Source organism: Bufo gargarizans, chromosome 1, assembly GCF_014858855.1.
Source record: "Bufo gargarizans isolate SCDJY-AF-19 chromosome 1, ASM1485885v1, whole genome shotgun sequence".
NCBI classification, from domain to species: Eukaryota; Metazoa; Chordata; class Amphibia; order Anura; family Bufonidae; genus Bufo; species Bufo gargarizans.
This window is the reverse complement of record NC_058080.1, coordinates 288,738,971-288,764,091: the sequence shown is the minus strand read 5'-3', so window position 1 is coordinate 288,764,091 and position 25,121 is coordinate 288,738,971. Positions and strand designations below refer to the sequence as shown.

The window sequence follows — 25,121 nt, the reverse complement described above, 5'->3', positions numbered from 1 at the left end:
TATACTTCACTGGTGTAAGATAACCTCATATACTTCCCTGGAAGAAGATAACCTTGTACACTTCACTGGTGTAAGATAACCTCATACACTTCACTGGTGTAAGATAACCTCATACACTTCCCTAGTAGAAGATAACCTTGTATACTTCACTGGTGTAAGATAACCTCATATACTTCCCTGGAAGAAGATAACCTTGTACACTTCACTGGTGTAAGAAAACCTCATATACTTCCCTGGTAGAAGATAACCTTGTATACTTCACTGGTGTAAGATAACCTCATATACTTCCCTGGTAGAAGATAACCTTGTATACTTCACTGGTGGAATTTAACCGCATATACATCACTGGTGTAAGACAATCTTGTATACTTCAGTGGTGTAAGATAACCTCAAACTTTACAATTGTAAGATATCTCATATACTTCAAAAAGGTTGCACACAATTAAAAAATGTCCCCCCCCCTTTCCCAGAAACAGTGCCATACCTGTTCACAGTCTGTGTACAGTATTGCACTAAGCCCCATTAACTGAAATGAAGATGAGCTGCAATACCAAAAACAACATACGGTCAGCTGTTGTGCTATTTTTGAAGAAAGCAGTCCTGATTTTCCAACCTTATAAAACCCTTTTTAGGAGCAGTGTTTTCTCTAAACTTGAAACTGGAAAGGAAAGTGTGAAAAAAAAATACTCATGAGGCCAATAAACCCCTTAACAGCTATAGCTCTCTGCAGTTTTATTTTTTTATCTATCATTTCCGGAGTTCGTGGCTTAGGTAGAACTGTGATTAGGAGGTAAGGACTCTTCCAGCCTGATGCCCAGGTTTACCCAATAATGAAGATAGCAGATCTAAAGTGAAAAGCGTGGAACGTGCTACCACGAGGGGCTGTTTGAGTTCACTGAAGATGGTAAAGAAGTAGATTTCATCAGGCCAGGTCAATCAGTTAATAACCATCTTTGCTGTGCCAGGAACCTTATTGATCAAGCACTGTTGTAGTGTACCCAGTCAATGTTTGATGAATGGATTTATGGTGATCACTAAGAATTTTCACACTTCAATGCCTTTAAAGGTTAAGGGTCTAAACAAAGAGAAGGGCACATATTGAAGGAGAATAGAAGTCAGTGGGAAGGGAGGGGTGGGGGTGATGATTCTGAAGACAGTGAAACCTCTCCAAAAGACCACCTCTTTATCCACAGCAGATTTGGGATTTTATACAGTATTATGCATAATTTCCTTTTTTGAGAAGACAACTCACCAAGAAGTCTTCATTTCAATTCAATGCTGGGTAGCTGTCTCAAACCAGTTTCCCTAAACTAGGTTTACATTATAAACATATTTTTGTAGGATACAAGTATGATACAACTAAAATAGTGGGGCATGAAATACTTCTAGAGACTGATGATGAGGCATGCAGGTAATGGCACCAAATAAATCTCTAGACCATATTTATCCACCTGTCTCTTATTTCCATTGGGTGGTTATCTGGATATCTGAACACTCTCTCATTTAACCACCAGATGTCACTATTTCTTGTCTGAAAAATAAAGGCCATTGTAAATCAACTTGCTATTAGCATGTACTTATCAAAGGTCAGGATCTTCTGAAGTGTCATATGATTGTCTGAAATACTTGATAAAACATTTTCTTATATATGTGCAATAAAAAGAGAAAAAAAAATGGAGGGCACACATTCCCTGTGTCATCCAATTTTTTCTCTTTTTATTGCACTTATCTGGGCAGAGGTTGTGGCCCTAGGAGTGAGAACCCTCCCTATGGTTAGTGCTCGTTGGTGAGCCACTGTTTATAACCATTATTCTTTTTTACTATATACCCTATCAGTTGAGCTCCCAATTTGCACACCATGGATATCTGGAGCCACATGGAAGATAGAGTTAAGAAGGTAAACACATTTGTATTTGAATACGTGGCAAATACGAATGATCAAAATATTACAGTAAGGAATACCACAGACTTATTTAGGGATTTAGAGAAATTGTTACATAGACAACTCAAACAAAAATGGCAGATCAAATCCTTAAATAAATATTTAGAAAGCGGGATAATACCTAAAGGGTTACAGATTACTAAAGACTCAGATCTGTACAGTGAAGATTTCTACACAGAATGGAGAACCATTTTAAATACACAATTTTGGGCATTAATACAACTGATTATTAAAAGACGCATGCAAATTCTAGAACAGATCGTCATTGAAATTGCATAATTGAGAGAAAGAATAGATAGAGCAACACAAGATGAGTAATATATTAGATGTCAAGAACGTACATGTAGAGGACTAGATAATTTGGAATGAGAAATAATTAGTAAAAAATAAGAAAAATTAAAACTGAATATAAAGAAAAGTCCATTGCTGAAAAGCCCACCATTGAAAGCAATAGATAATACTACTACGACTCCCACCAGAATTGTGACTGAGAGGGAGACGGACCTAAATAGAAATCAAACATACAAACAATATAATATCCCGACATCTAGCCGATTTGAGTCACTTGCAAGTTCAAATTTTTTAGACCAAACTCCACCCCATCACTGAGTAAAAACCAAAGAGATACACCAGAAGTCACCAGAAAGGAGATATGTGAGAACACCACAATCAAATGATTACAATCTCAGACACAGACATCACAAACACATGGATTACAATTACGACCACCATTATCAAGGGAGGAGTCACGAAACATACCCCCGAACACGTGCACAGAACAAAAAAAGAGACGGAGAGGGAAGAGAAGAAACAAGAATCTCACACAGGCAACACAGAGCACACCCATAGAAGACAACACTAGTGAATTTGAGCAAAATATGTTTATCTGAAGCACAAACTAGCCTTCTAAACAAAGGATTAAAATTTGCTCCCACGATCACATTAGACAAATTTAGCACTTACATTAGTATAGAGAAGTTTATTAGAAAAAATGTGTTTAAAGAAATATTATATGAATAATCCCATTACATCTAATCACTTAGAATTTGCCACCAAATACAAACACACTGAATTGAAAGTAAAATCTAAAAATGACCTAAAACAAGAGAGATTAGAAATGAGAAAAATATAGAATCTGAGATTAGGAAATAAAAAGAGGGGCCAGTATTGAATAATTTAACTAAACGTGAAACTGATGCTATAAAGCAGTTACAAGAACAGGACGATGTCACAATCAGATTAGCCGATAAGGGTGGAGCGATTGTCATTCAAGATACAGAACAATATAACAAAGAATGCATAAGACAATTATCAGATACAGCTACATGCAAAAAATTAAAAAGTGATCCCACACTTGAATATTATAAGGAACTTATATCATATTGCGATAAGGGACTCAATGAAGGGATTTTACTAGACAGTGTACACAAATACATAGTGGGGACACCAAAACGTTTACCCATTTTCTATTGTATTCCCAAAATCCACAAATATTATAGTGAACCCCCAGGACGCCCCATAATATCAGGCATAGGTTCCATTTCCTCCAATTTGTCACAATACATAGACCAATTATTACAACCGCCAGTTAAACAAATTCCATCCTATATTAAAGACACGACTGATATTATATCAACATTAGAGCCAGTGGATTTTGGTGACTACTGGATATTGGTAACTATGGATATGAACTCCCTCTATACTATTATAGATCACAATCAAGGCATGGGAGCCTTAAAGTTACAATTACAGACCATTAGCCAGCTACAGTTAAACCCGATTGACTTTATAATAGAAGGAGTCAAATACATTTCGACTCATAACTATTTTGAGTATGAGTCAGATTTCTATGTCCAGGAAAGGGGTACATCCATGGTTACCAGATTCGCCCCCAGTTATGCTAATTTAGGCTACTTTCACACTTGCGTTCGGGGCTCCGCTTGTGAGTTCCGTTTAAAGGCTCTCACAAGCGGCCCCGAACGGATCCGTCCAGCCCTAATGCATTCTGAGTGGATGCGGATCCGCACAGAATGCCTCAGTCTGGCACCGTTTGTCCTCCGCTCCGCTCAGCAGGCGGACACCTGAACGCTGCTTGCAGCATTCGGATGTCCGCCTGGCCGTGCGGAGGCAAACGGATCCGTCCAGACTTACAATGTAAGTCAATGGGGACGGATCCGTTTGAAGTTGACACAGTATGGCTCAATTTTCAAACGGATCCGTCCCCCATTGACTTTCAATGTAAAGTCAAAACGGATCCGTTTGCACTATCATGAACAAAAATTATTTTTTTCTTTTGTTCATGGTAATGCAAATGGATCCGTTCTGAACGGAGCCACCGTCTGCATTAATATGAGCGGATCCGTTCAGAACGGATCCGATCGAACGCTAGTGTGAAAGTAGCCTTATTTATGGCCAAATGGGAGGAAGAGGTGATTCATCCACATCTGGGGACGGATCTGGTAAACTAAGCAATATCTGGGGAAGATAGTAGAAACATCATTAAAGAAGGTGAGAGATATGAACAGGGATACATTTTTTACAACTGAAAAAGAGGTAAATACACAAGATAACCAGTTATGAATTATACTACCTTTCCACTCGCAACACCGGAAGATAGAGAAAAGATAGAGAAAATTATAGGAAAACATTGGCACCATCTATTAAAGGATAAAACTGTGGGATCTATATTGACATCTAAGCCCCTTATTACATATACAAAGACACCCAATTTAGGTTTGCTAGTAGCACCATCCAAAAAAAGAAAAGATTATGTACAAATTCCAATTGGTTGTTCTCAAAGGGATTTCACAGATGCAGTATGTTTAATAACTGTAGAACGACACATTTTCATAGAAAGACTTTAGAGGTACACTCTACCCATAGTTCATTCCGTCACACTATTAGGGACAGTTTGTCCTGTAATACGACAGATATGATCTACCTTTTGGAATGCCCATGTCATAAACAATATATTGGACGTACAAAGAGAACACAGAAAAAACGTGTAGCTGAACATATCAACAACATTAAAAATGTATTTGAAAATCATACAGTTTCACAACACTACAAACAATACCATAATAAAGACCCCACTTCACTTGTATTTCTGGCCCTTATGGAAGAACGATAAACCTGTGATACGCTATTACCCGAGTTTTGTTGCCTCCTTTCATTGGGTATTCGATATACCTGCTCATTCTGCCTCTGCTGCAAAGCAGCTCCTGTCCATTCAAAAGGGTATATGAACCGTAGCTGAATATGCCATTGAATTCTGTACCCTGGCTGCAGAGGTGCGTTGGAATAATGAGGCACTGGTGGCTGCCTTCACGCATGGTCTCTCTGATGCATTGAAGGACGAGGTTGCGGCTAAGGATCTCCCTGATGATTTTGATCGATACCACGCTCAGGGGGAGGCCGTCGTTTAAGGGGCGCCTGCGGAGGCCTCCTACCAGATTGGCTCCTATGTTTTCTTTCCCACCCATTCCTCCCTCACCTCCCACGCCTCCTGGGGATGGTGCGTCTGGCAGTGAACCTATACAGCTGGGATTCACTCGCCTTTATGAGGCTGAGCGGGACTTTAGGAGAGGGAGGGCTGGTGCCTGTATTGCAGTCTCAGTGGGCATTTCCTGAAGTCACGAACGATCGCACCTAAGGTCCTGTTGGGGGGCAGATCTTGGGTGGAATTTCCTCGTCCCCAGCTTACCGTAAAGATAAATCGCTGATCACAGTTGTCCTCTCCTGGACAGAGGCACAGCGGTTACTCAAGCATTAGTGGACTCCGGTGCTGGCAGTTATTTTATTGACAGTACATTTGTTGCTGCAAATTCCATACTCCTGCAGCTTCGTGTTACTCCACTGGCCATCGAGGCCATTGATGGGAGACCTCTGTGACCGGCGCAGGTTACCCACGAGAGTGTTCTGGTTGATATGGCAATTGGCGCTGTTAACAGGGAATATCCCTGTTTTCAGGTTATTTTGTCCCCGCACTAATAAGTGGTTTTGGGGTTCCCTTGGCTTCAGAGGCACAATCCAACCTTTGATTGGCAGTTGGCCGAGATCCTCTCTTGGTCTCCACAGTATGGCGCTGTTTGAATAAATGGGCCTGTTAAGGTACTTTGTACCTCCTCGGATTCTGTGTTGCCTCCTGAATTTCTTGAGTATCTGGATGTATTTGACAAGATGCGCGCTGGTACCCTTCCTCCTCATCGTCCCTTTGATTGTGCTGTAGATCTGCAACCCGATGCCATTCCCCCTCATGGCAGAGTTTGTTCTCTTTTCGTTGCGGAGAATAAGGCGATGGAGGAGTACGTTGCGGACGTGCTTTTCCGGGGACACATTCGCAAGTCCACTTCTCCAGCGGGTGCTGGCTTTTTCTTCGTAAAGAAAAAGGGAGGCGAGTTGAGACCTTACATTGACTATAGGAGTCTCAGTAGCATCACTGTCAAGAATGCATATCCGATTCCGTTGATTACCGAATTGTGGGACCGCCTCAAGGGAGCAACGGTCTTTATTAAGCTTGACCAAAGGGCAGCATATAACCTCGTAAGGATCAAGGAGGGTGATGAGTGGAAGACCGTGTTTAACACCAGAACCGGTCATTATGAATATCTGGTTGTGGCGAAAATAACCTTGCCACTGGGTTTTGGAGAGCCCTGTTTGCCAGCCTCTTGCCTCAGGATTATGGCCCATATACTAACTTTGAAGGAGAAGGTAGACCGGCCGCACAGCATAAATCTGAGGAACTGTTTTGGTCAGGAAAGCCATGCTTGCAGTCGACCAAATGTGACTTCCATGGAATTCGGGAACCCCTGCTCGGATCTGGGTGATTTTGGGGATACGTTGTTCACCCAGATCAGAGTTATCCATGGATGTATAAATTATGGGGATATGTGGGTTTTGAGGTGTTTTCTGTGTTTTGGGGAAAAATGTGTGTTTTCTGCCTGTGAGTGATTAAGTTAGCCCATTATATTTGGTAATTGTATCACAGGCAGAGCCCATTGTGTTTTGGTAATTGTTGATTGCATCAAAGACAATGCCTATTCTGTTATTGAGTGCGTCACAGGCAATGCCATTGTGTTTGTTAATGCCATTGTGTTTGTTAATTCAGACCTAAAACAATGCCATTGTGTTAGGTCTGAACAGTACAGGAAACTCCCCACACATACATATACATTTCAATTTTAACTGTTTATTATTATATTATTATTATTTTTATTTTCATATTTAATAAGTAGACACTTTTAGTGCTAGATATGTGGATTGATGACATTGAATTTATGGGTATCATTACCGCAAAAAAAGACGCAAAGAAAACACATTTAGCGTCTTTACCGCAAGAAAGATGCAAATAAAATGCACTCAGCGTCTTTAAGCTTTTAATTATCAAAGTTATATAGGGTGGTTATATAAAGTGGGATGCGAAAGTTTGGGCAACCTTGTTAATCGTCATGATTTTCCTGTATAAATCTTTGGTTGTTATGATAAAAAATGTCAGTTAAATATATCATATAGGAGACACACACAGTGATATTTGAGAAGTGAAATGCAGTTTATTGGATTTACAGAAAGTGTGCTATAATTGTTTAAACAAAATTAGGCAGGTGCATAAATTTGGGCACTGTTGACATTTTATTGATTCCAAAACCTTTAGAACTAATTATTGGAACTCAAATTGGCTTGGTAAGCTCAGTGACCCCTGACCTACATACAAAGGTGAATCCAATTATAAGAAAGAGTATTTAAGGGGGTCAATTGTAAGTTTCCCTCCTCTTTTAATTTTCTCTGAAGAGTAGCAACATGGGGGTCTCAAAACAACTCTCAAATGACCTGAAGACAAAGATTGTTCACCATCATGGTTTAGGGGAAGGATACGGAAAGCTGTCTCAGAGATTTCCGCTGTCTGTTTCCACAGTTAGGAGCATATTGAGGAAATGGAAGACCACAGGCTCAGTTCAAGTTAAGGCTCGAAGTGGCAAACCAAGAAAAATCTCGGATAGACAGAAGCGACGAATGGTGAGAACAGTCAGAGTCAACCCACAGACCAGCACCAAAGACCTACAACATCATCTTGCTGCAGATGGAGTCACTGTGCATCGTTCAACCATTCGGCACACTTTACACAAAGAGATGCTGTATGTGAGAGTGATGCAGAGGAAGCCTTTTCTCCGCCCACAGCACAAAAAGTGCAGCTTGAGGTGGGCTAAAGCACATTTGGACAAGCCAGCTTCATTTTGGAATAAAGTGCTGTGGACTGATGAAACTAAAATTGAGTTATTTGGCCATAACAAGGGGCGTTATGCATGGAGGAAAAAGAACACAGCATTCCCATAAGCATCAATGCCTGGACCCAATGAAATTGCTCTATTGAGCAACAGAAGCGCTCTGTTATCATTAGCAGCAGAGCATTTTTCAAGTGCAAGATATATTGGCGAGCTTCTAACCACTTGGGACGCCGGCTTAGTGCAACTACCGAAAGAGCACTGCGATATACCCGCCTGCTGCGGCCACTAATAACGCTAATACAGCACAACTTTCTAAGGACTGCTGAGATACATCTACCCTTAAGCTGCAGCCACGCAAGATACTGACATAGTACAACTATACAAAGGCTGCCGCAATACATCTATATATCCCCCGCATAATTCTGGGTGAACGGACGGGTAATGTAGCCAGCAATACATATATTTACTAATATTAATGGAGAAGCAACACAAATAGAAACTTATCAGCAGACTAACATCGAATAAGTATTTGTGGCGATTTAAAGGGAACCTGTCATGTGGATATTTGATCATAATCTGACTAATTATATACAATCATTAAAGGGATTCTGTCATCAGGTTTGGGGCTATAGAGATACGGACATGCACAGCTAGATCGCCGCTAGCATGTCTGCAATATATGTGTCCTATAGGGCTGTGTGGTTTTATAGATATGTAAATGAGTGTTAAATGTGTCCAAGGGGCTGTACTAACCTTCCTTGTGCCCAGCTGTGCCCAGCCACGCCCGCCTGTGAAGGAGCCCAGCACCGCCTATGTCTCCTCCTTTCATCAACGATAGATAGCCGTAATCTCGCGATGCGGGAGCTCACGCATGCACAGTGCCGGTATAGTGTTCCTTCCTAGTGCTGGCATCGGCCTCAGGGAAAGAACTGCGCATGCGCGAGTTCGCGCATCGCGAGATTACGGCTATCTATCGTTGATGAAAGGAGGAGACATAGGCAGTGCTGGGTCCCTTTACAGGCGGGCGTGGCTGGGCATGGCTGGGCACAAGGAAGGTTAGTACAGCCCCTTGGACACATTCAACACTCATTTACATATCTATAAAATCCTTTCAAAGAAATTAAAACCACACAGCCCTATAGGACAGATATATTGCGGACATGCTAGCGGCGATCTAGCCGTGCATGTCCGTATCTTTATAGCCCCAAACCTGATGACAGAATCCCTTTAACTACTAAAAAGTACCTTAGATGTATTCACTTACTGGTGTGACAGATGGTTACCTCATAATATACACACAAAGATGCCGCAAGTCGCATGCTAATGAGCTGATTCAAGTCCAGCGTGATGTCAGTGAGTCCAGCGTATATTTAATTCAGAGCTATAGCCACTCCCCTGCCCACCTGCTGCTGATTCATATGGAAACAAACTGTCACTCAGCAGCAGGTGGGCGGGGAGAGTCAGGAGCTCATAAATATTCATGACTCATCATTATCAGCTGGAGCTTTTCAATACAAGATGTTGGCAGATTGGCTGGGTCAATTAAAGAAAGTGACCCAGCATTTTGCTAAGAGAATCAGTCACTTATTTATGTTGCCCTTAGTTAGGACACCATAAAACTGGTGACAGGTTCCCTTTAAGGGCAAGCAACACGTCCAGCATTTACATATTGGTGAACACATAATGAGTGTGTTACATATTGCAAAATTGAAGATATTCTTTATGACATCCATTTTATCACTTCCAATATTTTTATCTTTATTATTTATCCAACGTATTTTCCATATTTTTAGGTGATTTTGTTTATATTTCCCTTTTGTACATAATAGGCAAAGGTTATGGAACATTGATCCACACATATTTGAACTGAGTGCATAGCACTAGGATAACCGACGTTACCATTTGTGTTGACCAATGCTTTATATCTCATCATTATTTAGTACCAATATGCAAACAGGATTTAACATGTGATTTGTATGTGACATTCAGTAACACAATTTCTTATATATATGTTTTTTTATATACAAGTTGTTTTAGAATTAAAGGTTTTATATCACCATTTGAATATTCCCTGTGTCATCCAGATATTTTGTGTGCCCTCCAATTTTTTTTTTCTCTTTTTATTGCACTTATTTATCTGGGCAGAGGGTGTGGCCCTAGGAATGAGCGCCATCCCTATGGTTAGTGCTCCTTGGTGAGCAACTGTTTATAACCATTTTCTTGTATATATATATATATATATATATATATATATATTTGTATATATATTTATTTATTTATTTATTTATTAAATCCATGTGATGATTTTTTGTACAAGCAATGCATCTCTATTGCTGTCTATTACTATGTAATATACCATTAATGTGAAATTAACAGGTCCTGAAAGATGCTGGATTATCAAATTCTCCTGATCACTGGAGGCTATTGGAAATTAATTGAAATTGTGAACCTCCCTGGAGACTTTATTATAGTTTGTCAGAGTAGAGCCATAAGTGGTTATCTTTGATTGCATGTCTGGTCTTCAGAAACTCTAATTACACTCTTTCACAAAATAAATAGAAATGTCATATTGCTGCAAAACTCAGCATGTAATTTTGTCTCAAGTCTGATTACAGGTCTGGTCTGATTAGACACTGGGTCCTGCAACAAGAGGGCATAAAAGTGTTTTCCCTACTGCCCTATAAGTCTCTCAGAGGCTACTTTTGGGTAGTTTACCTCTTGGTGAGAGATCGCTGACTACTAGACATGCTTTACAACGCACTTAAAGACACTTTTCACAGTTCACAGATTTTGAGAGAGGGTGCATCATTGGACTGAGAAAAGCAGGATGGTCATTTCAAATTGACAGTTCTGACTTAGCTGTTAGGAGTTGTTGAGAGCAGTGGTTACATGAGGGCACACACACGGCTCCAGATGCCCAGACAGCACACCACTAGAGAAGATTGTTTAATCTGTCTACAAGCACAAGCAGCTCCCACAGTTTCATTGTCCACCATATAGACCCCTGTCTCTGGCCAGACCATTTCCAGGTGCTTACCAGAAGGAAATTTGCTGTCACAGCACCCATTAGGTGTCCTGCCATTAACATCCAGCCACCACGGCCTTTGTTGTGTTGAAGCCTAGACTGCTATGGAACCGTATCATCATCCAGGTTCTGTTTAGCATCCTACCATGGTCGGGTTCAAATATGGATGTTTATGGGTGAGCGCTTCAATTTAGCCTTTGCTGTGAAGTGACACAATGCCGCAACTGCTGTTGTGAGGATCTGGAGAGCCATTGCATATGAAAGTCAGTCGCACCTAGTAGTGACATGAGGGACACTAACATCTAAGTCATATGTGAAGGACATCCTGCGACCACATGTGTGGCTTCTCATAGGCTTCCAACTGGCATGTTTCAGCAGGATGATGTTCGTACCCACACAGCAAGGGTTTCCCATGAAAGTCTTCTCCAGATTGCAACACCTAATTGACCTGCCCAGTCATCAGATTTATCACCAATCAAGCATTTATGGAACCAGCTGAGATGACAGCTTCAGAAACCTACAAGTGTGCAGGATCTACAGGCCCACCTGCCACAAATGTGGGCAAATGTGCCACATGAGTCCATGCCCAACCATATCTCATCTTCTATCTAGCGAGGCAGCCCAGCAGGGTACTAGAGCCTCCATACACTTGTACATTACTTACATATAGTATCATTACATTCGCACATAGAAAGTTTCATTCGATTCTAACAACTCCCTCTTGATGCATTATTTTTTTGTCAATGAGAGTATTTTATAGTTTATAGTGGACTACTAGAAATTGTAGGCTACAGAGTACCTGATAAACAGGCATCTTTTTTTGCTGTATTATTGTTAAATGTAAGAATTATCTTCTGTTCCATTTAGAATGGGAAAACACTGAAGGGACATTTATGAAAAGAAGTAAATTAGGTTAGTAATAGCCATTTCTAGCTGTGACTACTGATTCACGTGAAATAAAGGGATCTTGATTAATGCCATAATAATCATGTAAATCCATAGTGTTTTCATGCCACCCATCAACAATTCCATTTTCCCCATACACAGGTTACTGGTAGTATTATGAATACAGCTTAGATGAAATAACCAACTCCCTATCACAGCTGGTTGTCCCAGCACCTCAAAGCATTACATTGACAAGAGGAAATTATATAGAGGCTTTAGAAATGCATTATTATCGCCCTCACAACAGATGTTCTAACAGATAAACTTAATAAAGAACAGAATTTTCACATGCTTGCTGCATTTCTTTGAAATTTTTCCATTATCTGACATAAAATGTGTCTCAATAGAACCTTTGTAGGCCTGCCACCAGCAACATGCATGGCATTGAATTAAAAGCCAGCATTTATCGGCAGCCTGCGTGGCCTTCCTACTGGGTAATTTATTATGAGCACAACTGGATGCTGGAGATAATTTGACCACTGGACTGTGTGCGTTCACAATTTTATATATATATTACATATTTTGCCTGGCCCTACGTTGAGCGTCTGATGCAGAACAGCATGGAAAGAGAAAGCTCTGACACTGGCAGTAAAATTTACATTTTTGCCCAGGGCCCCATTTTCTTTAAAACCTACCATGTTTCATACCAGGAACCGTTCATGCAGTATTAACCAGTTAAAATATGCAGTGCATGTAGGGTTACAGAGAAGAATCCTTTATGTCCTGACATTTTCCTCAATGTCAACAATATGAAGAACAGGTTAAAGATAGCCAGGGAGTGCACTTAGGTATCAGGCCATGATAGCAGAAAGGAAATCCTTGCCGGTCACCCAGCTGCTGACTGATGTAGGTCCTGGCAGCCTCTCAGCCTTCTATAATGGAAAGGTTTAGTGTCAGGTTCTCTGGTACAGGGATTGTGGAGACAGGAGTTCAATTATTCATTCTTATTCACTTTGGCCTCACTGACTTTCATGAAATCTATTTCTAAAGACGACGGAAAGAGAGCCCCTATGTAAAGTAGCATTTCATGTTTAGCAGATCGCTTATCTGTTATGGACAGAGAAGAAGGAAAGAATCAACTGTATCTGAATGATATCACATGTATATATCTGTCGGAATATTTATGCTGTCTCCGATTGACAGTCTATATGATTTATGTGAATAAATTAAAATCGGTAATAAAGGAGATTCTAACTTATTATCATAAATATCAAGCTAAAACAAGCTCGTGATCTGCGTTGAATTGAAGACAAAACCCAGTTACTGACAAAATATATATGTAATTTATTAATACAATTTATAGTGCAAAATAATATATATAACAAAATTGGCGGTAATAAAATTCAATCAATGATATGCAAAATAGTGGTAAGACAAAAATAATTGAGAACATATATCTATATATATACACACAATTATGCCTTCTTATAATAATACCCCTCACTTATTTTAAAAGTCAATTTAATACTTGATTTCTCTCAGCCGACAAATGTCCGATTAAACCCAAATCTGGTTTATCTTTTATCTATATAAATATATATATAGATATGTATTATATTAATTAATTATCCTATAAAATATAGGTAAGGTTATACTATACCAAAATGTCAGCTAGCAGAAATCAGTTTCAATGGTTCTAAGATGGCTGCCTCCAATGACTGGCAAGATGGTCAAGATGATGTTCAGAGAGAGAGCCAGATCGATCCCTTCTGTCAGCCCATACCATCTTTTTATCCTATCTTAGAAAGGGCTTGGCCAAGTTTTATCATTAACTAGTGACCTCACTTTATAATTAATAGAACCATCCTCTAGGGAAAAATATACCCTAGATCTTTGTTACCCTAACACTAGATGGCACTAGTATTCCATACAAAAAAATCGAAGCATTCATTTATTTCTCTTATTTATATAATAGCACTTAACATGTAATCTAAGGTTTCAGACAAACCTTGAGAAGATCTTAAAGAGACACTGAGTTTTATACTTGGTCAACTAACTTGTGTATCCTTAAGTCTTTTGACCAGACTTGATTAAATCAAAAATAAATATGGCTATCTCAATTCATTGTTCTTGGATGAGACAGGGTTTGTTCATGATTACCTGTGTCCACATTTTCCCATTCCAGGAAAGAAATAATTAATTTGTGTGTTCCACTGAGACAGATTCTAAACATGACAGAGGAGTTTATACCTCATTTCTAATCTTACAATTGAATATATCTATGAGGACTATACTCTTATATATATACTATATATTCAGCACACCTATTAAAATTGATTATATAAAATCAATCTACTCCTATATTGATTAATATAAAAATCACAAAGAAAGATTAGAGTCTTTCTATTTACTAAAATCATCAGAATTCAAATACATTGTCTTATCTAGGCCATCACATTTCATTAGACCTTGGGATATCTCCTTCTCACAAAACAGACTTAGGTAAACACTTTGGTATATATCGTAAACCTTAGGTTAGCAATTTCAGAGTAAAAAAAAAATCCTGAATTCACTCTGCCTTAAAATAAGACAAAATGGTTGTCCCTTAGGCTCATGTCCATTCACTTATATAGGCCTTATAATTATGGACTTTATTCATACTCAATAGTTCTGACAAATCCCCCCCCTTCTTCCCACGTTAGTCAAGGATCCCCTTAAGACCTAACTGGGAGAAGGTCGGAAGAATTTTCATGTTCATCAATATTGTATCTGAATCTTTTATCGCATCATAACGTCAATCCTGGAAAAGTATATTATCACAGAAATTCTGTGTCCAATGGTTTTAGCATGTGAGAAAATTGCAAAACTTGGCACCAATCATGCCATTATTGCTGTGACTTTGTTCTCCTGCATAATGTACCAATTTGGTTCCTTTCCCAAGCTAAAATGGTGATATCCGGTATCTTCATCCAATGAATGTTCTTGGATCCAGTTTCGCAAAGATTCCTGAAATATAATCTTCTTAGCCATTATTCACAATCCTGGGACATCTGAAACACGACTGTAGATTCGGGTTGATAATTAGTTCCGTCTTTAATTGGACCTCTTGAATCAACACCATCTGCACGATATCTGTATCTTTGTTGTCATCATCATCGCCAGGAATCACGTCTGGTTCCGCCCGTCCTTTTTCTATAAAGGAAAATGAAAGTATGAATACAGTATATACAGACGTGGACAAAATTGTTGGTACCCTTTGGTCAATGAAAGAAAAAGTCACAATGGTCACAGAAATAACTTTAATCTGAGAAAAGTAATAATAAATTAAAATTCTATAAATGTTAACCAATGAAAGTCAGACATTGTTTTTCAACCATGCTTCAACAGAATTATGTAAAAAAATAAACTCATGAAACAGGCATGGACAAAAATGATGGTACCCCTAGAAAACACAGAACATAATGTGACCAAAGGGACATGTTAATTCAAGGTGTGTCCACTAATTAGCATCACAGGTGTCTACAACCTTGTAATCAGCCATTGGGCCTATATATATGGCTCCAGGTAATCACTGTGTTGTTTGGTGATATGGTGTGTACCACACTCGACATGGACCAGAGGAAGCAAAGGAAAGAGCTGTCTCAAGAGATCAGAAAGAAAATTATAGACAAGCATGTTAAAGGTAAAGGCTATAAGACCATCTCCAAGCAACTAGATGTTCCTGTGAGTACAGTTGCACATATTATTCATAAGTTTAAGATCCATGGGACTGTAGCCAACCTCCCTGGACGTGGCCGCAGGAGGAAAATTGATGACAAATCTAAGAGACGGATAATCCGAATGGTAACAAAAGAGCCTAGAAAGACTTCTAAAGAGATTCAAGGTGAACTTCATGCTCAAGGAACATCAGTGTCAGATCGCACCATCCGTCGTTGTTTGAGCCAAAGTGGACTACATGGGAGACGACCAAGGAGGACACCATTGTTGAAAACGAATCATAAAAAAGCAAGACTGGAATATGCCAAACTACATGTTGACAAGCCACAAAGCTTCTGGGAGAATGTCCTGTGGACAGATGAGACAAAAATCGAAGTTTTTGCCAAGGCACATCAGCTGTATGTTCACAGACGAAAAAATGAAGCATATCAAGAAAAGAACACTGTCCCTACTGTGAAACATGGAGGAGGCTCTGTTATGTTCTGGGGCTGCTTTGCTGCGTCTGGCACAGGGTGTCTTGAATCTGTGCAGGGTACAATGAAATCTCAAGACTATCAAGGAATTCTAGAGAGAAATGTACTAGCCAGTGTCAGAAAGCTTGGTCTCAGTCGCAGGTCATGGGTCTTGCAACAGGACAATGACCCAAAACACACCGCTAAAAACACCCAAGAATGGCTAAGAGGAAAAAATTGGACTATTCTAAAGTGGCCTTCTATGAGCCCTGACCTCAATCCTATTGAGCATCTTTGGAAGGAGCTGAAACATGCAGTCTGGAAAAGGCACCCTTCAAACCGGACACAACTGGAGCAGTTTGCTCATGAGGAGTGGGCCAAAATACCTGCTGAGAGGTGCAGATGTCTCATTGACAGTTACAGGAAGCGTTTGATTGCAGTGATTGCCTCAAAAGGTTGCGCAACAAAATATTAAGTTAGGGGTACCATCATTTTTGTCCATGCCTGTTTCATGAGTTTATTTTTTTACATAATTCTGTTGAAGCATGGTTGAAAAACAATGTCTGACTTTCATTGGTTAACATTTATAGAATTTTAATTTATTATTACTTTTGTCAGATTAAAGTTATTTCTGTGACCATTGTGACTTTTTCTTTCATTGACCAAAGGGTACCAACAATTTTGTCCACGTCTGTATATATATATTTATTTATTTTTTCTTTTGATATACAGTTTCCCTAGCGTTGCTATGTAAAATGCTTTATATGGAAACCCCAGAATTGGAACATCTGTGAACTGAGAGAAATCAGATTAACGCATCCTTATTCATTCTCTTATTCAGCGTCATCTTCTATGATTCTCAGTTCTGATCTTGGATGACATACTCGCAATTGATTTACATGGACCCATTTCTCGATGAAACCATCTTTGGTATTAATTTTCACCTTATAAACTACAGGTGATATTTTATCAATTACATCATACGGACCTTTCCATGATGGGAGAAATTTTCTTTCTTTTACCCGATCCCGGGCAAAGTTATAGAGATACACTCTATCTCCTACCTCATATTCTTTTTTGGTCGTTTTTAAGTCATAATAAGTTTTGTTACTTACGGCGGCTTTCTCAAGATTCTTCTGCGCGAAAGCAAACGCGTGTTGAAGATACTTACGAAGGTCCTCCACATACTGATGTGTCGTGGCTGCATTGATCAGGTTATGATCTGATGTGCGATACAACAGATGTTGAGGAAGTACCATTCTTCTTCCTGTCATCAGCTCAAAAGGTGACATCTGGGTAGCCGTACTTGGAGTAGCTCTAATGGCCATGAGTACTAATGGTAACCTTATATCCCAGTCTTTACCCGACTCCTTAACATATTTCTTAAGGATGTTGACAATAGACTGGTTATAGCGCTCAACGGATCCGCTAGATGCTGGACGATATGCAATGTGTAATTTTCTCTTCACACCCAACATTTTCCACATCTTCGCCATTACCTCACTTACAAAGTGTGATCCACGATCTGAATCAATCCTTAATGGTAACCCAAATCTGGAAAATACATGGTTAATCAACAAAAATGCACAGGTCTCGGCTGTGTTATTGCGGGCCGGTAGACACTCTACCCATTTTGTAAACACACAAGTGACGGTTAACATGTATTTATTTCCTCGGGATGACCGGGTAACAGGACCAATAAAATCGATTTGGATGTCAGACCATGGTAATGAAAAACCTTTCTTCTGAAGTGGAGCACGATGTTTAGGACCTTGCGGTTGAAATTGCGCACATACCAAACAACCTTGACAATAACTCTGGACATCCTTTAACATATGAGGCCAGTAGGCATAATCACGTAGTGACTCATATGTAATCTTTTCTCCACGATGACCAGCTGTAGGTGCATCATGGGCATGCTGTAACATTAAACCTCTAAATGTAGTAGGAACTACCCACTGCTGAATACCATTTTTAGAGGTTCTCATTAATAACCCATCCTGAATACTAAATTGGGATTTGGATTTCATAAGTAATCGGAGGTCTTCTTTTTGGGTAAAATTATCCTCCGATATGGGATTATTATTAGGATCCTCAATATGTTTATAAAAGATTCCCAATATAACATCTTCCTTCTGGCTTTTGATCAGATCCTCACTAGAAGATTCTTGGCTCCATTGAACGATACTATTTTCAGTTTGGGCCTTAGCCTGTTGTCTAGTGATAGCGTCAATGGGAATCATCTCTAGTAGATGATCTATATTCACATGATCACCATTTATGGCTCCTTGTTTGGCTAGTTTGTCAGCTAGGTCATTACCCTCTTTATCTTTATTTTGGGTTTTGGAATGACCTTTAGTCTTTTTCCAATAAATGGTTAGATCATTAGGTCGGACTAGCTCATCTATGGCACAAAACAACTTGGCGTGTTTCACTGGTTTGTTATTGGACCGTAACATATGACTCCTCTTCCATGTGGGCATATATTCTACAAAGCTGTTCCGCACATAATTTGAATCAGTAACAATGACGAATTCCTTTATATTGTGCTCTATAGCAATTTTAACGGTTTGGTAGACAGCTGCTAATTCGGCTACCTGGCTACTCTTAGCACCAATACTATAACCTATTGAAATACTCGGGCATCCATCTATCCACGTAATTCCAATTCCTGCCACTAGTTTTCTTTCATCCCCTACAATGGCATGGTAAGCACAACCATCTATGTACGCACAGGGGAGTAGAGAGCAATAGTCGTCTTCATACACTTTGTAAGGGGAAGATTTTTGTTCCTCTAGAAAATCATCTATCAGTTCTTCCGTTTGAGAATTAGCAGCGCAATTATGCAGTTCAGCAAGTCCTTGGGCTACTGGACACTTTTTATTTTGCTTATACTGAACTTCCAACGGCCATCCTTGTAAAGACAAGGTCCAAGCAGTGATCCTGCTGTTAGACAAGTTACCATCCCTAATTTTATCACTCTGTAGATATTGTAGGGGTTGATGGGCCGTTTCAACAATGATTTTCTCACCCTGTACAAAACTTCTAAAGTTTTGAAGCGCCCAGACTGTGGCTAGTAAAGCTTTTTCACAGTTGCTAAACTTTATTTCTACTGGTGACAGTGATTTACTTGCATAAGCTATAACTTTATGCAATTTATCTTGTTTCTGGCATAGGACAGCACTAATACTAAGATTTGTAAAACCAGTTTCCAGATAAAAGGGTTTACCCCCCTCGGGATACGCTAGACATGGGGCTTGGGTGAGTCTCCTTTTAAGCTCAGACATAGCTTGTTCCTGATCCTCCCCCCATGTCCAGGGTACACCTTTCTTTAACAATGTCAGCAATGGTTTACTAATCTCAGCATAGTTATCAATGAATTTACGGGAGTAATTCATCATACCCAGAAATGATCTTAATTCACTAATGTTGGTAGGCGTTTTAGATTTCATAACAGCCTCCACCTTTTTCTTCTGGGGATTCAGGCCTTCACAGGTAACCTCATGTCCAAGGAAATTTACCTTAGTTCGACACCACTGGGCTTTCTGTAAAGAAATTTTCACACCTGCCTCTTTCAACTGATTCAGTACATGCCTAATTTCTTGAATATGCTGGTCAAATGAAGTACTTTTCATCAAAATGTCATCTACATAAGTTAAATTTCCTCTTTCTGTGGCATCAGGCATAGCCTTATGTAAAAATACAGCAAATTCATGACCTGAATTTATGTACCCAAACGGTAGTCTAGTCCAGGCAAACTGTTCTTTACCAAAAGTAAAGGCTAATTTGTATTGATCTTCAGGGCTTACTTTGATGGTCCAATATCCCTGAGCGCAATCTAAGGTGGTAAAGATCCTAGCGCCTTGCATTTGTACCAAGCATTGGTCTATATACGGCACGGGCCACCCGGACATATATACACGTTTATTTAGCTGACGAAGATCAGCACATAAACGCCATTGACCATTCGGTTTAAGAATTCCAAGAATAGGATTGTTATAAGAACTGTGCACTGGTCTTATAATACCTCTCTCCTTGAGATTTTGGATTATTTCCGCTAGCGAGTCGTAACAAGCTAGTGGAAGACGATATTGCTTGATATAAACGGGAGGTGCCTCAGGATCAGTCTGGATCCTGGCCATGTGTATGTCAGTCAGACCACAATCAAAGGAATCTTTAGCAAAGATATCCTTGAATTCTAAGAGAACTTCCTTTAGTTGTTGTCGCTCTGGGTCATTGGAGCATCCATCAGCTAATGAAATTTGTTGCTGGACCATTTCCATAAACCCTGGAAAAACTTCTGGTTGACCTATTTCATAGGTTTCCTCCAACCTGTCAGTGAGGTCATGATTTGACTTACCTGCTTTTTCAGCAAACTCATGATATTCCTGGGCTTCCTGCTCATTGATTGTATGATCAAAGGTAAGAGAGGATTCCTCTACCTTACAGGTACCTTCTTCAAGATTAAAAGGATATACTGAACTAATGGTGAACAATCCTTCAGGAGAAGAATAAAATGTTTGTTCAACCAATTGTTCTTCTGTTAGATACGATTCAGGTATTAGGCCAATAATTATATTCTGAAACCCAAAAGTATAATAATCTGAATCTAATGCCATACCAATGATAGTGTCTTTAGACAAATGAACTTCATTTGGCATACCATTATTCACAATTATTTGGGTTTTAAAGGTTTGTAAATTCACCATAGGGGTATGATTTACTGAAATACCTAATTGTTGCATTCTGTTTGATAGGCATATTAATGCATCACCCTTCTTTAATTTTTGGCCTTTTGATACCTGAATGGGTAACAGGAAATTATTAGTACCTGGAGGGATGATTATATCTCGTGGCACTAATACACTGACTGCATAAGGCAGTATCTGGGATGATTTGAGTGCTTCATGTTCATCCATAAAACCTTCAGGATTCCCTTTTAATCTTGTCCACAATGTGGAATTCACTATATCCACATGGATAGCAAAACGATGTAAAATATCATTGCCAATGTACATAGGATATCTGGGTTCATCAAGCACCAGGAATAAATGAGTAGCCGATTTTCCTGCAATAGAAATGGTTAATATACATTTTGCAATTATATTATGATCATCAGAATCATTATCTAAGTCATGTATCCAATTATCTTGTGGATTTGGATATCGAATCACTTTAGAATTGGCCACTTGATTTAGTAGATCCCTACTAATATAACTGTTTTCATGGCGCAAATCCAATTTAGCCCTCTTAGTTCTTCCTAAGTCATTCACCTGTACTGGGAAGAACATCTCATCATCCACCTTTTCCATTCCCACTAGGAATTGTTCGTGACCATTAAACCCAATAGGGTCAGTAGTTTCTGGGTGTAGGTGGATTGTAAGCACATCCCCTTCCAAACAGACATCTTTTACTCGTTCAGGAGACACACATATGGTGTTATCTTCCTGTTCACCTATAGTGGAATTTGGAGTGATTTGCAGGAAAGAGACATCAGGGACTTGGCTATTTCGGAAATGTACCTCAATGGAATCCGGCCTTTCCTCTATCACATGGCAGTTACGCCTATTGTGATAGGATTGTGATTGTTCATAATTAATGGGCATCCTCACTTGAGACCATATCACCTTATTAATAAAATCAATAACTGGACTTAATCTTTTCAGGAAATCAATGCCAATAATTAATCTATCAATGGGCATATCCACGATCAATGTAGGATGGCTAATTACTTTGTTTCCTACTTTAAAATCCAGCCAAGCTTTACCTAAAACCTTGAGGGCATTGCCTGAGACACTTACCAGGTTAGCATTAAAACTTTTTAACTTGTACCTGTTAGAAGATACATCCTGCAATTGTTGGAAGTATTTTACAGATAATAAAGTTGCTTGGCTACCTGTATCTATCAAGGCTATTATTGGCGAGAAATTATCAAATAATTCAACTTTCATATAATATCTATTATCTATTTCCTGTATGGAACAAAGATATTTGGAATGATTATTGAAATGGTTTTCCTGCTCAGCAGTTAGACTTGTCCTCGACTCCTCCTCCTTCCTTTTATGAGCAGGATCGCATGTCTTCTTCTGTGCAGCTGAAGACTTTGTGTGCTGTAAGACAGAACAAACAGGTTTCCCCTCCCCCTTGCCATGTGGCTTTGTAAGGGTTAAATTCCTTTTAAAGGGAAAGACAATTATATTAGATTGCTCCACTTTACATACATTTAAGTCATCAACCTCTGCAACATTTGACATACTTACCTGCTTCTCCCCCTTTATATTTGGGGAGGATTCTCTATAGGAGGGGTTACCCCTAAAAAAGGATTTTTAGGGTTAGCAGTGATTGTTTTAGACAATTCCTCCATCCGCTGCATCAACATACCAAACTGATCTTGGATTTGATCCATTCGATCATATAGGTTACTTCTCTTTCTCCCATAACCTTTGGGAGATTGATTTTGGTACCGATATGATTGTGATCTCCCAGAACCATCTGACTCAGAACCACTTTGAGCCCTTTCTGGCCTACGTTGATATCCCCTATAATAATTATTCTGATATCTTTGAAAAGGAGGGAACCGTCTATTTCTAAACTCCTTCTGGTGGTTTGGGTTCTTTTCAGCAACATTTGGACCCTTATTCCCATCTGGCCTAGGCTGAATTTTATTTGGCTCGGAAGGTCTAGGAGTTTTTAACACATCAGAATAACTTCTTTTAGGGCTTTCAAATTTTCCCTGATCTCTTTTTATGTGAGTTTCTGCTATTTCCTCACTCGCTCTTTTAACTTTTCTGTCAGGAGACTCATCACAATTTTGTATTGCAGCGTACAGAGTTGTACTCTCAGTGAGTAACCAATCCAGAGTCTTTCTGGGATGGTAATCCCTGGCCAAAATAAATTTTATTTTATTGGGCAAAGAGTCATAAAATAACTGGATAAATTCACTACCTTCAAAATTGGGATCTTTTTCAGATAAACTATAGGCATTTTTGAGGACTGACAAAAATTCCCTGGGACTTTGATTATGTCTACATTTCAGGGTAAATAAGGCCCTCCTTGCAGCAGTAGCGGACTTATAGGGACCAAATTCAGTTTTTATTTCTGCAACCACATCTGACCAAGAATCCCTACCCATATCTCTAAGGGAATTAAAGAAATACCGGTGTTTTGGTTCGAATACCCAGGTAATAAATTCAAGTTTCTGTATGTCCTTTTCTAAATGTAAAGTTTTCATGGCCTCCTCATATATTTCCAAATGACTTATTATGGAGGGTGAACCCTTTTTTGCAAATTGACCCACAGTTTCCTTGAGAAATTTGATCACTTTAGTAGTGTCTATCATGGGCTGATAAGATCTCTGTACTGAACTTTTAGAGGACCTAGGAGGTGAAATCGGTCTTAATTTAGGAAGAGAATGTTCTCTCAGAGCCAATAATTCTTCTCCATTAAAGGGGTTGTCATATTTACTTTCTGCATCTGATTCCCCCCTGGAATATTTTACCTGCACTCTATTAGAATCCTTAGGCTGTCTGAATTGAAGATGGTCAAGATCCCGGTTATCTAACTCTGTTTGTAAATTTCTATTGTCCTTATACAACTTTTTACATTCCTCATCTAGATCCACCATAGACAATTGACATTTAGACAATTCATTAGTAGCCTGACTTAATTTCCATTCCAGAGTCCTAATAACTTCTTGCTGTTGACTGTCTCTGTCATTATATTCTGATAATTTAGCAGACCATTGTGCTAATTCACCAGAAACCATGGCCGCCTTATTTTCCATTTCAGATAAATCTTTTTGAAATTTATCAATTTCATATGCCTGTTCAACATTTTTATATTTTGCTTTTTCTAATTGCTTTGCTATTTCAATAACTAAATATACAAATTCAGGCCAAGATTGAAGGATTAATGAATCCTTATCTTTCTTATGTTTAGCTTGGGAAATGTGACAGAGATAATCAGCAAATCGGGATTTATCAGACCAGATATCATCTGCATATTCTACAGCTCTCTTTTCCAATTCAAACCTCCAATCCTTTAACTCTCTCTTAATATCCAACCTGTCATGCATATGACCCAACACAATATATTCAATTAATTCTTGAGTCTTTCTATCATGCATATCAGTCTTTACTACTGCAGCAGCAGCCTGCATGCCTTGGCTAGCCTCGCCATTGTTATCAGACATTTTTTTACTTGTTGCACTACAAGTACCACAATAACTTTATCAAATATATATTTTGCACCCCAAAATTTTGTTTCTATTACAAGCAGATCTCGGTAGGGACCTCCAATTTAATGTCGGAATATTTATGCTGTCTCCGATTGACAGTCTATATGATTTATGTGAATAAATTAAAATCGGTAATAAAGGAGATTCTAACTTATTATCATAAATATCAAGCTAAAACAAGCTCGTGATCTGCGTTGAATTGAAGACAAAACCCAGTTACTGACAAAATATATATGTAATTTATTAATACAATTTATAGTGCAAAATAATATATATAACAAAATTGGCGGTAATAAAATTCAATCAATGATATGCAAAATAGTGGTAAGACAAAAATAATTGAGAACATATATCTATATATATATACACACAATTATGCCTTCTTATAATAATACCCCTCACTTATTTTAAAAGTCAATTTAATACTTGATTTCTCTCAGCCGACAAATGTCCGATTAAACCCAAATCTGGTTTATCTTTTATCTATATAAATATATATATAGATATGTATTATATTAATTAATTATCCTATAAAATATAGGTAAGGTTATACTATACCAAAATGTCAGCTAGCAGAAATCAGTTTCAATGGTTCTAAGATGGCTGCCTCCAATGACTGGCAAGATGGTCAAGATGATGTTCA

The 25,121-nt window shown here is 38.9% G+C and overlaps 1 protein-coding gene across 1 annotated transcript in view; it reads left to right on the top strand.

Annotated features, from left to right (window-relative positions):
• The first annotated feature begins 1,858 nt into the window (after window positions 1–1,858).
• The window catches only part of LOC122926701 (neuronal acetylcholine receptor subunit alpha-6-like), a 65,826-nt gene continuing 42,563 nt past the window's right edge, over window positions 1,859–25,121 (top strand). Inside the window, exons 1-2 of the mRNA XM_044278172.1 lie at window positions 1,859–1,951; window positions 3,149–3,806. Coding sequence (XP_044134107.1) covers window positions 1,859–1,951; window positions 3,149–3,806 — 751 coding nt within the window. The remainder of the gene's footprint in view (window positions 1,952–3,148; window positions 3,807–25,121) is intronic.